Below are 15,231 nucleotides of genomic sequence, written 5' to 3' on the forward strand. Positions count from 1 at the left end.
AGCTTTTTAAAAATACACATTCCAGTATCTAACCTCAGATTTACCAAAGTAGAATCTCTATGAATAGGGCCTTGGAATTGGTATCTTTAAACATCCCCGTAGGTGATTATGATTTACAGCCTAGCTTGGAAATCATCTGATCTAGAAGGTAGAACCATCTGAATGACCTAGCGTCCATTTTGTAGACTAGCCATTGTGCTAGTGTTGGTCGCTGCCAAGGTGCTATCCAGGGTGCTGGATGCCTCTGGTCTGAGTCCTCCTGAGAGCCTGACGCCTCAGACTTGCCTTTACCACTGCTTCACTGGCCCTCAGCTGCCTTCTGTCTGCCTCACTGCTCTGACCTGCCTTAACTCAGCACTCCGCAGGCCCTGCCCTAGAAGTCCAGTTCCCCAACCTTGTTCTGGACAGGTTGTTCTGACCCACCTGCAATTTAACAAAACCTCCTGCAGGGAGGGTGTCTGTCAAGCACTGTAAACCCAACCCATTCTGAGGTGCAGGCCAAGCCTTGTTCTGGTTACTCCTCTAACTAACCAGAGAGAAAACTTAAGTTACCCTGCAACTCCAGGGCAGAAAAACTCGCAAGGTATAGGACAGATCCCTGTCCTCAGCTCCAAAGGTGAAGTACTCTGTTGCCCTGCCCAAGATTCTGGATGAAGCTGGTTTTGTCACTGAGCCATTTGATTTATACCTGTAATGTCTGACCTGAGATCCAAGGATTCTCTAAGTGCATCAAGGATTGTGCTGTTCTGTGGGTCACACCCTATCTCCTAGACACCTGCCCCAGGTTAGATGAAGGAAGGCTTTCTTTCACTAATTGCAATTGAGACATCTTTAACAACAAATAAATACCAGCTGCCATAACAAGTCATTATCCCATGGAACGAGGCCATCATCTATGCAGGCGGCTGCTCAGATGGATGAAGTGCCAGCCAATGACTGTGCCAAAGTCAGTGGTGGCCTGCAATGGCCAATCTATGGCAGAGTTCTTGTGTTCTCTTCATTATGAGACACAATAGACACTGGATTATTTATTTCCCGGTTGCTTTCATAGGCATAACATCCTGTCACTCTATCAGTTTAATCTGGTCAAAGAAGTCTGTCGACTCTCGGAAATATTTTTAAGGGTTTTCTGTGAAATTTGAAGTTTCGAGAAAAGGATCCTGACATGTACTTTGCAGTTCCAATTTCTCGTCCCTCATCTTTAAAACCTTTCCCAGGTTGGGAACACTCTGATCAGGGAACACCTCTGAGAATTCATCAGCCTCTTGGTACGTAGAAAGTCATTAACCCAGGCAGTCAACAACTCAGAAGCCTCAACTCCACCCAGTTCATCGCACGGCTCCTAAAACTAACAAAACAGGACATCATTCTAGCCCAGGCCCCATGGAACAGCTCAGCATTAACAGCCTCATCTTAGAATCTAAAAATATTCTTTATTAAAAAAATTTTTTTTACATTTATTTATTTTTGAGAGACAGAGAGAGACAGAGCACAAGTGGGAGAGGGGCAGAGAGAGAAGGAGACATGGAATCCAAAGCAGGCTCCAGGCTCTGAACTGTCAGTACAGAGCCCGACACGGGGCTCAAACCCACAAACCGTGAGATCATGACCTGAGCTGAAGTCGAACGCTCAACCGACTGAGCCACCCAGGCGCCCCTCTAAAAATATTCTTTATAGTAAAAACCCGTAGGTATTTAGTAGACTAGATTTCAACAGATTGAAAGCCCACTAAAGAAAATGAATGAATTCAACGCATGATTGGAAGTAAAACTGGTAAGACTCAGTTATGATTCAGATCTGGGGAGTAAATAGAGTAGAGAGCAGCGAATGTAAGCTATGTGTACCAGTTTCCTAGGACTGTTGTAGCCAAGTACCACAAACTGGGTGGCCGCAAGCAGCAGAAATTTATTCTTACTCTTCTGGAGACTAGAAGTCTCAAACCAAGATGTTAACAGGGCCATGCTCTTTCTGAAACTTTCAGGGTGGATCGTTCCTGGCCTTTACCGGCTTCATAAAGGGCCATGCTCTTTCTGAAACTTTCAGGGTGGATGTTCCAGACATTCTTGAGCTTGTGACAGCAGAACTCCAGTCTTGGCCCCTGTCTTCTGGTGCTCTCTCTATGTCTGTCTTTGCGCTGTCTTGCCTCTTACAAGAACACAATTCCGTTGGAGTAGGGCCCACCCTATTCCATTATGGCCTCATCTTAACTATTTACATTTGCAAAGACCCTATTTCCAAATAAGGGCACACAGTGAGACACTGGGGGGTTAGGACTTCAACACAGTTTGGGGGAACACAGTTCAACCTGTAGCAGTGCCCCTGAGATAAATCAGAAATGTTAAGTAGGCCATTGCATATGTGGGTCTGGAGTTCAAAGGAGAGGTCTGGACCAGAACTATACACATGGAAGTCTCTGGTAAACCTTAATAATTGAAACCATTTAAAATCAGCTAGAAACAGGTAAGGAGACAGGGGAGCATTAAGGAATCCCATCCACCCATTGCAGAGTAGAAGGTAAGTCAACACAGGTTGGTTTGAACAGTGGTGGTCATGAGGTAGGAGGAAGGAAAGGGAGGCATCAGAGAAGCCAAAGGGAGTTTCAAGGAGGAGGATATGGTCAGTAGTGTCTAACACCATGGAGATGAGAACACAAGCTACCTATTGGACTTAAGGATATACAAGTGTAGATAGAGATCATAGATGTGGATAACAAGAGCCACTTAAGTGGAATGGTGGAGGCAAATGCCAGAATGAAGTGATAAAGAAATAGAGACTCCCACAGTTTACATTCAAAGTTGTCCTTCTGTGCTGGTTATAGTCCTGACAGCGTTAGGGTTTGAGGAGACAGACTCCCAGTAGTAGCTAGACTTAATTATGGCATGGATCATTAACTTGGGGGTGGGATGGGGGGAGGGGGTCTGCTTGGAGCAAGTAGTGACCCCTGCAAGTAGGGACAGGAGAATCTAATTATGCCAAGCAGGGTTGTTTCTTAAAACCAGGTCCAAGGCGGCTCTGAAGGGCAATTGAGACTGTAGGGGTAGTGGCATTTGCAGGGATCTCAGAGACCTGAGGTCAGCCGGGGTTAGGAAGGAACAGACACCACAGAGCAGCCCAAGCTGGGGTAGCCTCAGTCAATGCAATTATGCCTCAAAACTAAGCCCGTTGGATTGATAGATTTTACTTCTCTAGTACGGTCACAAGGCAAGAAATTTCAGGTCTCCTGTGCCTTGGTGATCTGAGGCTGCTCTAGTTCTTTATAGATCATAATCTGTCTTTCTTCATGGGAAAAGTCCCATTCTCTGAGTACTCAAGTAGTATCACGGCTTTTTGAAGAAAATCTTTGTGTCAGGATTCTACCAACCCCACGGCTGCCAGAGTCCTCCCCACTCTTGAAGGCAAAGCGAGAGGCTTCTAGTAGCCTCTCGTATAAAGGGTGATGGTGCTACATTTTCCTTTTTGCCTCTAGTTATTCCTATATGAATATATATGCCAATTATCCAGATTTTAGGTTTGTTTCGTTACTAAGACTAATACTTCAGCTGTCCCCCTAAACCAATGGCTCTCAAACTTGAGCAGGTATCAGGGCCTCTCAAATGCAGATGGTTAGACCCCACCCCCAGTGCTTTTGATTCAGGAGGAACTACATTTACAAGTTCCCACGTAACACTGATGCTGCTGGTCCCGGGATCATACTCGGAATCACACATGAAGTGTCTCACAAACTATTTGCTTTGACGAGTGATGAAGAGCTGTCATTGGTAGAAACACCTGATCTACCTGTCACCCCCTTCCAGAGACCCCAGATGTTCATTTCTACCCTCAAAAGACTTTGGAATGACAAAAGAAAAGCAATTCTAGTTATTAACAAGTTTCGAGTACTTGATGGTACACAAACTTGAAGATTTTGTAAACTCCTATTTGCTCTTAACAAGTTATTCAGTTTGGGGGCACAGTAAGAAAATAGCAACAAAATTCTAATACCTTTTTCCTTTTCTTCCAAAGGAGTGTCTGAAGATGAATCCTGATGACAGATTAACCTGTGCCCAACTCCTGGAGAGCCCCTACTTTGATTCTTTTCGAGAGGACCAAATTAAAAGAAAAGCACGCAATGAAGGAAGGAACAGAAGACGTCAGCAGGTACCTCTGTTCAAAAGTTAAAATGCTATAAAAATGATTCTTTTTTTCCTTTCTATCTTTCAAAGTGAGACCAGGTGGACACCAAGACCTTTGTTTGCACTGGTTTAGTTGTATTTGTTTATCTTAGTACATTTCAGTGATTGGCATAATAAAACCATAAAACTACGAAAACACCCAGATCATTGCAGAATCTTATTCCAAATACACTTGAATCAACTTTTAGCTACACTGATTAGATAGCTCACCTATTGGATAGCTCACCTGCCAGATCGTGTACCCGAAATACAACAACTTCGTACAATAAAACCCAGATTACAGCAGGACTGAATGTCAACATCGCAGAGGAATCTGGAACGTTCTGTAGCCTCCAGACACACCGTAGGGGAAACTTGACTCTTCCTGTCTTTTTACCAATGGCAGGCAGCAAAGTCCGCCTTCCCTAGGCTTTTCCTCAAAATCAAGGACAGCTCTGGCAGATACTAAGAGAAGAAATGCAAACACCTGGGAACCAAATTTTACCCCAAAATGTGCCGACATTGTAAGATAACACGAGGAACGTGACAGTGACTCTGCAGCTTATTAGGGGGCTACCTTTTACCTGGTTCCAGAAAAACCTTGAAGCTAAAACATAAACCCCACGGAAGTAAGTTTGTTTTGGTTTGGGGTTTACTTTACATCTTGTGTCCCCAGCACCTAAAACAATGTCTGACCCACACATAGTACTTGGTAAACATTATCCAAAATAAACAGATAAGTAAATAGATGAACACTGCTCATTCATAAGTGAGGATGTAATTCTCAATTGATCAGACCGACAATCATCCCATTCTGTGTTTACTTAATCTTCCACCTTTGACCTACTTATTGGTCATTGATCTTCTCCTTAGCATGTCTACCGTAAAGGGAGAAAGCAGGTTTTGTTGTTTTCAGCCTTTGGCTCATGCAAATTGAAGTTTGTTGAGAGAGAAAAACCAAGCCAATCAGTAAGATGACATGTTAAGATGATTTCCCAATTTTTACCACACAGACCATTTTACCTTTTACTGTTTAAGTTATGTGTTTGCAAGTCAAGCCCAGCACACTTTACTTAACCAAAAGAGTAGGGTTTGCTCAACTACGTCTGAGGCGGCAGTCTGAAATACAGGGTGAACTGTGTGTAAAAACACTGTCGCCTTACAAACAGCTCACCAGATTCCCCACACTTAACCCGGGAGGGTGAACAGCAACACCGCTCCATCCCGCCCCTGGGTTCCTGATTCAAGTTCTACCAGCCTCGAGCAGGTAGGGATGCTGGCCTCCTAAGTCTCCAGGTCATAGTGTTTTCCATTCCTTATTACCCTGTAGCCTGGCTGATACAGCTCAGGGACTTTATTTCTCCAAAAAGAGAAGAAGCACGAAGAACAGCACATACAGAGGTTACTTCACGTTCTCTGTGTTTAGTCAACTGCATCCTGTCCCCTTTATGAGAAAGCCTTTCTAGGGCACCCACTATTAAGACCAAGCCTAAACATCTTCCACCAGCAGGTAAAGTCTCTGGAGGGCAAGGCCAAGAGAAAGACAGGGATGTCTTCCTTTCTTTTGTCCTTTTTTTTTTTTTAATTTTTTTTTTTTAACGTTTATTTATTTTTGAGACAGAGAGAGACAGAGCATGAACGGGGGAAGGGCAGAGAGAGAGAGGGAGACACAGAATCGGAAGCAGGCTCCAGGCTCTGAGCCGTCAGCCCAGAGCCCGATGCGGGGTTCGAACCCACCGACCGCGAGATCGTGACCTGAGCTAAAGTCGGACGCCCAACCGACTGAGCCACCCAGGCGCCCCTGTCCTTTTTTTTTTTAATGTTTATTTATTTATTTTGAGAGAGAGACAGAGAGCATGAACAGAGGAGGGACACAGAGAGGCACAGAATCCGAAGCAGGCTCCAGGCTCCCAGCGGTCTGCACAGAGCCCGACTGGGGGCTCGAACTCACAAACTGTGAGATCGTGACCTGAGCCAAAGTCGGAGGCTTAACCGACTGAGCCACAGAGGTGCCCCAACAGGAATGTCTTTCAAGTTCCGGTTTTCTTTCTGATATGCACCTCTTGCCTAAACATTTTACCATATCAGAAAATAAACTAAAAATTCAAGAAAATCTTTTCATTCAGTGTGGTTTCATTTTGTGAGTTCAAATTCCTATCTGGATATCATCTAGATCTCTGATGAGTGACCAGCAATTTCCTTAAAGACTAAATTTTGTTTAAAATGTATAGTATGGGGCACCTGGGTGGCTCAGTTGGTTAAGCGTCTGACTTCAGCTCGGGTCATGATATCGCTGTTCGTGAGTTCGAGCCCCACATCAGGCTCCGTGCTGACAGCTCAGAGCCTGGAGCCTGCTTTGGATTCTGGGTCTCCTTCTTTCTCTGCCCCTCCCCTGCTCACTCTCTGTCTCTGTCTTTGTCTCTGTCTCTCTCTGTCTCTCTCTCTCAAAAAATAAATAAACATTAGAAATTGTTTAAATGTATAGGAAAGAGGTTTTAAATCTTTACTGTTTTGCCAGTATCCTAAAATCAAAATTTTGAGATAGGTAGAATGTAGACTCTTGCAATTATTGTCTAACAGCTGGTGGGCATCTAGCTTTTAAACACTGCCTGGATACTCAAAAATGAACATCCTGAAATAAATCAACTACCTCCATGAGAATCGGAGAGTAAGTAATGGAACCTAATTTCCAAGTATCAGAATATCACAATTCTTGGAAAGGTAACCCTGTTTGGTTTTAAAATTGATGTCTTTTGACATCTTTGTACTGTGTGTATTCTTTTCGTTTTACCATCTTTAAATCAAACTGTACAAATAGGAATTCTTTTCAATTTACTTTCTTATTTTTGTCTTGTTCTGCTATTAGAATCAACTGTTGCCTCTCATACCAGGAAGCCACATCTCCCCCACACCTGATGGAAGAAAACAAGTCCTCCAGTTAAAATTTGATCATCTTCCAAACATTTAGGAAAATGTTCTTTCAAGTGGAAAGTAATTTAATATGTACACATTTCCGTGCAAGAGAGATAGGAATTCTTAGTGTTTCAAATGCAAATGAGCCATATGAAAATTAAGATGCCTTCTAGAATTGTTTTGCTCTGATCATTACTGATTCCTCTGCCCGTGCTTTTTACATGCCAACTTTATCTTCTAGAACATTTTCTTTAAATGTTATGGAGTCTGAAACTGCACATATGGAGGAGACATTTTCAATTTCATCAGAGCAGCCCCTCCTGAGGCAATTTATGTTGAGAATTTGTGGGCTTGTACTTTGATTCTTGAAAGAGATTTACATATATCGTTTTGGTTTACCTGACCACATAATGTCTTAGAGCATTATCCAAATAGCTTGCCTAGCTGTTGTTTGTGCAGGGAATGATATCATGTTTCTTTCTTTTTTTTTTTTCTTTCAATTTCAAAAACTAACTTTAATGAGGTATGTTTTACATATAATAAACGTACTTATTTTAAGTGCAGAACTTTTCCCTGGATTTCAGCAAATGTATACACATGCACGGCCTGACCAAAGGAAGATATAAAACATGGTCATCAAGCTTAAAATGTTCTCCACAGCCTTTTGTAGTAAATCTTCCCAAGATCACTGGCCCCAGACAGCCATGGATCTGCTTTTTCTGTCACTAGTGATTAGTTTTTCCTATTTGGGGATTTGAAATCAAGGGAATCATAGAACCTATATTCTTTTGCACCTGACAACTTGTGCTCAGCATGATGCTTCTGAGAAAGGAATGACATTATGTTTCTGCATTTAATCACTCTTGTTGTAACCAGGACTTTTGAGTAATGCTGGATTTTATATTGGTGCAGAAAGGGAGCCTGAAGTGTCGTGTAGTTTATCCCTTGTTTCCAGGGCAGATTCCAGAGCTACAAGGAATTATCATGCTCATCACATAATGCTGTCCTTTGGTACATTATGGTTTCTTACTCTTTTCTCCTGGCTCAGTCATCTCAGTACCTAGACCTATCCGGTGAGTGTGTTTCCTAAATAGTTCACTGTCGATACTTTTCCAAACATTTGCATCCAAAGCCTCTGTGAATTTGTGCAGCCCTAAACTTGTGTAGCATGCCAGATCAGGTTTGTAAATGCTTCCGACAGCAGAAAGATTATCTTTTCAGTTAACTTCATTTTGTGTCTGCTACCAAAAAAGAGAAGCAAACAAGATACCTCACTAGGCAAGCCCAATTTACACTGGGATATTTTCCCAAGTGAACTGGACAGATATTCCTACATACATACATATATAAATGTATACACATATATATATATACTTATATATATATATATACATATATAAATGTATACACACATATATATACTTATATATATATACATATATATGTACATGTATGTATACACACATAACACATATATATTTATAAGTTTTGAAACATCATGGTAGATGCCTTTTATCCTAGACGTCTAAGAACAATGCCGTCTGTGTAACGGACTTTTAGTTTGCTTACAAGGAACTCATGTAAAATAATAGCATGGGGTTGTCTATCACTGTCTGGCATAAAGGCACAAAATAGTCAATAAATTATTAAGGTTATTAGCTCTTTTCTGCTCCTGGGTCTGGAATGCTGACCTGAACGTTGTCAAATTGTGCAAATACACATGATTCCAGAAATGCCTTGTGTCAGGAACCAAAATATCGAGCATAAATTGTTTTTAGGAAAACACACTAACATCTGATGTTCATCCTCTAAAAGTTTATTGCATTTATAAACATGGCTATGTAAACTTCTAGAGAAGCCTGTTGCGTTACTTGGGAGCATCTCTTTACTTGGGAATTATGGCATCTCAACAATGGTTTCTTGCTCACCGGAAGAACATTTTAAGTGGACTTATTTGGCCATTGAACATGCTTAGTGTGAATATAAGCTGCTACGGTCTTCTTATTGTCATCTTATCATTAAGAAGGCGCCTCTTCACATTTGTAAGTTTCTTGCATTTTTAATTAGATGATGATACCACAGGCACAAGGAATTTGAGAAATAAAAGATAGAAGGCATCTTCGATGAAAGATTTCTTTTTTATTTTCATAGTGTTTTTATCATGTAAGCCTTCTTACTGCCAAGCCACTCATGCTGCTCCAGCTCTCCTAAATATCTAGATTCTATCTCTCTCTCTCTCTCTCTCTCTCTCTCTCTCTCTCACACACACACACACACACACACACACACACACACACACACACACAGAGAGAGAAGTTCAGAATACACACAACTCCAATACCCATTTTGCTTATAATCATGCTTCAGACAACAGTGGAGAGTTTGGTAAGGGTTGATAGGGTGACTGCTTTTCTTATTTTTGCTTACATTTAACAATTAACAAAACTGGCATTTCTCTCTCTCAGTTTTTTTCCTTAGACAAATCAATCATCTAGAGATCACTGGGGAGGGGAGAGGAGAGGAGAGGAGGAAGCACCCAATGCTTGGGAAAATGTTCTTTCACTACCAGGGAAAACACTCTTCTGACGACTTTTTCACCCCGCACTTTCCCTGGGCATCCCGGGGCCACGTAGCTCTGTCGCCGGCTCAGTCACACAGGCACACGGACCTCAACCTGCAAGTCTTTCTGTCTCAAGGCCAGTTTCTCAGCCCTTGCATTTCTCAGCCACACGTAAGACAGTGGCACCTGCGGGTCTCGTGCCCAAATTAACTAGTGGGTTTTGTACAACTTAATCAGGCTCTTCACAGAGGCCCACACAACTCTGTAACCAGGTGTTTTCTTTCCATCCATGTCCAGTTTCTGGCTTACCTGCCGCTTCTGTCACCGCGGCACTGGTCAGGCTTTTTAATTTATGGATATAGCTCTTTCCTGGTGCCATCCAGGTACCGCAGGGTCGTGGTGAGTGATGCCACCCGAGTACTCTCCTTTCCTCCACCTCGGCATGACCCGTTCACACCCCAGGTTTCCTCCACTTTGTACCTGAGAATCTCCAAGCAGCCAAGCAGCTCTTTTGTATTGTGTTTTGTTTTGTTTTGTTTTTTGTTTTGTTTTGTTTTGCCTTGTTCCGTTTTGTTTGAAGAGCTCTTTACAGAGAACTAAAAATGCAGACTGTACTCCTTTGTGCTCTTGCTTCTTCTTCAGGGAAGAAAGAAATACACCATAGAAAAGGACACCTCATAGACCTTTATCAGCCCTGTAAGCTACCTTTGGTCTCCATTTCAGTCCTGGTGATATCTGAATGCACTTGTTCCAACTTGCCCCAACCACAAAGCCCTTTTTTTGGGGGGGAGGGGGAGGGTCACTTTTTGAAGATTATTTTAACTAGACTGAAATTATTAAAAAGTTGTATTTGAGGGACGCCTGGGTGGGTAAGTTGATTAAGCGTCTGACTTCAGCTCAGGTCATGATCTCCCAGTTCATGGGTTTGAGCCCCGCGTTGGGCTCTGTGCTGACAGCTCTGAGCCTGGAGCCTGCTTTGGATTCTGTGTCTCCGTCTCTATCTGCCCCTCCCCTGCTCATTCTCTGTCTCTGTCTCTGTCTCTCAAAAATAAATAAACATTAAAAAAAATTTTTTTAAGTTGTATTTGAGAGGCTTTTGAATGCTTTGGATTAGGGAGATAATTGAGTAAGGAGTAAAAACAAAGCTCTAGGGTAGGAAAGAAAGAAGTGGGCAGGAATAGATGTTCCCTCTTTTAAGTGAGCCATATTACTCTTCTTCATTGATCTTGCAGATCTCCCAGACTATAAGACTAAGAAAATTTATAAGTTATTTTGAAAGAATTCTCAATTCTGAAGATGTTTTTATGGTTCTTCAGCTGCCTTGCCATAGGAATACTGTTTTTAAAAAAAGATGGCACTTTCTTTTCTTTTCTTTTAAAAAAATTTTTTTAATATTTATTTTTGAGAGAGAGACAGAGCATGAGTGGGGGGAGAGCAGAGAGAGAGGGAGACACAGAATCTGAAGCAGGCTCCAGGCTCCGAGCTGTCAGCACAGAGCTCAACGCGGGGCTCAAACCCACCAACCGTGAGATCGTGACCTGAGCCAAAGTTGGATGCTTAACCAGCTGAGCCACCCAGGCACCCCAAGATGGCACTTTCTTAATCATTTGTCACCACTAATGATTTCCAATCCTGGGTTTGGAACAGCTTGAATGGCACAGAATTCTGAAAAAACAACCAAAGAAAACAACAGCAGCAACAACAACAATAACAAAAACCTAGCTTTTTTGGTTAATTAAAACATACTACCAGAAGAAGAATGATCCTAAAATTCCACAAACCTTAAAATCTTGAGAACATTAGGAAGTCAGTATAAGGTATTAGCTGAATCGCAGATTCAGAGTTGTAATGCATATATATGCATTATATACAAATATACAGACTTGTGATGCATATGGTTATACAGATTTGTGATGCACATAACCAAGACAGAAGGACAAAATGCCACTCACATGACAAGGTAATGTGCTGGGTTTGTGTGTGTTCATTTTCCATTAAAACCATGAATTCAGCAACTTCATTCTTGTTTTAGTAAAAGACAGTCTTTAAGAGTGGTAGGTTTAATGACTAATATATCATTTGGTCTGGGAGTTAGGACACCAGGTTCTTGGCCTGGCTTGCAAATCTCTGTGTAGCTTCTTCACAACATGTGACTTTTCTGTGCCTTCATTTTCTCATTTGTAAATAAGGGAAGAGATAAACTAGCTGATTTCTAGGGCTCCTGTGATTTTCAATAGTACATGATGTTTCTGTCCTGGACATCTCTCCCACTAGAAGAGGCTTTGTAGAGATTGTTCCCATTAATAATACTGAGATAAAATTTGGGGTTTTTAAAAAATATTTGTTTTTGGAGGGGAGAGTGCAATGGAGGAGGGGTAAAGAGAGGGGGACAGGATCTGAAGCGGGCTCTGTGCTGACAGGCTGACAGCAGAGATCCCGATGTGGGGCTTGAACCCACGAACTGTGAGATCATGACCTGAGCCAAAGTCAGATGCCCAACTGACTGAGCCACCCAGGTGCCCCTAAATTTGGGGTTTTTTGATCTAACCAGGAGCTAAGAGATCTCTCCCTGTTTCTCCCTCTCTCCTTCCCCCTCTCTCATCTCTCCCTCGCTTGCTTGCTTTCACACTCACACAAACACACACCCGCCACCACTCCCTGCTAGTTCTGCCGAGTCAATAGTAGTTTGCAGACAATCATCTAACAGAGGTTACATCTTATAAACTGAAGTGGGCTTTAAAGCTAATTATCGCTAAATTTTAGTTAATGTAAATAAAACAGGTGTGCTTTGAAAACACAGAGTAATATGTAATCATTCTTTGTTTTTATTTTTTTATTTTATTTTTTTCATTCTTTGATGTTTTCATCTAACTCCAGTTGGCTTGAATATGACACCTATGCTATGAAATAGCATCTTAATTTAAGATGCTATTAATTAATTAATTAAGATGCTATTAATTAATATCTTAATTTAAGATACCCATTAAGGCAAAGAACTCTTAGGGCATTTCTAACTTCAGCAAAACTTTTAGTAACTTTCAGTAGGTGAAAACTTAAAGGAATTCTGCAAATATATATAAATTATAACCATGTTGTATTTGAGCAGCACAGACTCAGGTTCGGGCTACTTTATATTTAACCTGCAATTTACTCAAGCTGAAAATCGGTTACTACCCTACTTAACAGGAGTATAAACACCTTGCATTTATAAAGTTAAAATTTGTCTTTCTGTTGTGAACACTAGTCACTGACCATATCTGTCAATATTGTCACCTTGAAGATGTTGTGTCTACTTATGATTTTAGAACATATTAGTACGGAAGCAGATCTATTTCAAATCGCATGAAATTGTAGCCATATATTCATTAGCATGTGATAATTTGCATAATGACAACTTATGCTACCAGAAGCAATTCACTACAAACTTTTAGTTGTAGCATGTTAAATATACATAATACTTTTAAAATTTAGCTTAAGTTACTTACAGAACCTAAATACGGGCTTAAATACTTTGGTGACCTTATATTTGTATATATAACTTAACCTGAATATGTTCTCTAGCTTATTTTAATAAAAGTTAGAAATATTCCTGTCTCCTTACTTCCATTCAACTCTTCTGTTAGTCTGTTGCCTAATACTTTGTATTTAAGTGAGAAAAAGTCACATTCACATAGAAAGTTCAGAACTCGTTTAATTTCCTCTCCGTTGGAATATCTGAACAGTTGATGGAGTAACTATTCCTTTTTGTGCCTTGGGTTGGGAATTTTCACAAAATGAAAAAACTAACAAAATCTCTTCCAGTCCAACCCGATCGACGATTATCCCTGAGAACATTTCCTTTGAGGCTGTAAGATTCTTTTTCTTGCGATTCATCAAAATATTTCTCTGACCCTTCCCAGCACTTAAGCTACAAAATATGAAATTTTCTCACAACTTCAATTCCAGGTCCTAACAATGGTTTCTGTTGTAGGCTTAAAAAGGTGAAAAGTCTCAAGACCAAACTTAGACCAATGATCAAAAGAGAGAAAGACAATTAGTACCATAATGAATGAGGTCATTACTTAAAGATGCTTCCATTTCTTTTATTTTCTTTTGAACTAGCCTTTCTGCTTTCATGATTTTTAATAGCGCTTATGTTGAAAGAGAATAGTGGATTCTTTCCAAGGCTGACTGCAACGATTTCTCCCATTCCATAGGCCTTTTGCAATGACACTTTGCCATTCCTTTTATCAAGAGGTGAAGGCTCCCTCTCCCACCCCACCTTGTGACCGGTGACTTCCTTAGACTAATAGAATGCAACAGATGTCCCTCTATGCCATTTTGGGGCCTAGGTCTTGAAAAGCCTGTCAACCTCTGCTTTGTCTCTCTGGGGAAGCAAGCCACCACGCTGTGAAGAAGCTTAGGCTAGGCCTCCAGATGATAAGATACCATGTGAAGAGAAAGAGGTCACTGGAGGAGCACCAAGGGGCCAGTCATGGGAGTAAAGCCTTCCTGGACCTTGTAACTCAGAGCAGCCACCAGCTGACTGTGGCCAAGCTAAGTGTCAAGTAGAACAGGAAAACTGCCCAGCTGAGACCAATCCACCTCCAAAATTATGAGAAACAGTCAATTGTTTTAAGCCACTGTGTTTTGGGATGATTTGTTATGTAGCAATAGATAACTGAAACAGAGTATGTTTTTAAACTGAGTGCCATTAAAGTTGAGAAGCATGTTCTCAAATAATGTGCACACTTAAAGTAAGGCATGGGATCTGAAGTTATTTAGCCTAGAACTATAAATACACTCTTGGGAATCTGAAAATCATTCTTCCCTACTACCCACTGGCCCTCTCTCTTTGGATCCTATTTATTTTAGTCAAGGCTGTTATGCTTCCAAAGAGGACATCATCTTCTCATAAGACACGTGTCACCACCCTATGCAGGAAATCTAAAAAACCGTAATGAAGAAATGATCCAGACATTGGATTTTACCAAACACTTGCATACGATGTCAGTAGAAATTTACCCGATCTCTTTACGGCGGCCGAAGAGGAAACTTCCTTCTTTTTGCAAGAAAAATATTCACATCTGTGTTAGATAACTGGATAGATGCCAGACTATTAGCGTCCTACCTCTTGCCCAAAATAAGAGTCAGTCAGTTTGGGTCCTACTGGGTGTTTTTAACCAGTCTCCTCACTGAGCCTCCCATTCAGCAGATGTCAGCCACTGAACATCTTCTGGGCTGTTGAGGAAAAGCCTTATCCAATTGCATGAAAAGAGCTTCTCCTCATTAAAAAAGGTCTCTAGCACCTTTGAGTATTCAGGACGACGGGTACCGTTGTGTTTCCACAATTTCCCCCTTTCTCTCTGAACCAGAAAGACATCCTACCAGAGGTTGTATTTTGGCTTTGCCACTTGCAAGATCATGACTTTTGATCATCAGTGTCTTCAGCTCCACAGTGAGAATAATAACACTTCACCTGAAATGAGAATCTTAACACCCGAGGTGGTTAAAAGTATTACATGAAACAGTGATGTCAATGTGCTCTGTAATTGAAAGAGCTATATAATTACTTTCCTTTTTTTATGTTTTTTTTTTTTTTGAGAGAGAGAGAGAGAGGCAGAGCAT

General features: G+C 41.3%; 1 protein-coding gene across 4 annotated transcripts in view; it reads left to right on the forward strand.

Annotated features, from left to right (window-relative positions):
* Positions 1-15,231, forward strand: part of CDKL4 (cyclin dependent kinase like 4) — a 60,467-nt gene that overhangs the window by 43,520 nt on the left and 1,716 nt on the right. For 3 of the 4 annotated variants that reach the window (XM_053890987.1, XM_053890986.1, XM_019446729.2), the window contains 2 exons: positions 4,003-4,137; positions 7,018-7,772. In XM_053890987.1, the coding sequence (XP_053746962.1) occupies positions 4,003-4,137; positions 7,018-7,119 (237 nt within the window). In that variant the 3' untranslated portion in view covers positions 7,120-7,772. Of the gene's footprint in view, positions 1-4,002; positions 4,138-7,017; positions 7,773-15,231 lie in introns of those variants that run through there. The other variant, XM_053890988.1, reaches the window with a different exon arrangement.

The sequence above is a fragment of the Panthera pardus genome, unplaced genomic scaffold (genome assembly GCF_024362965.1).
Source record: "Panthera pardus isolate Hobbes unplaced genomic scaffold, ASM2436296v1 HiC_scaffold_26, whole genome shotgun sequence".
In the NCBI taxonomy this organism is placed as follows: Eukaryota; Metazoa; Chordata; class Mammalia; order Carnivora; family Felidae; genus Panthera; species Panthera pardus.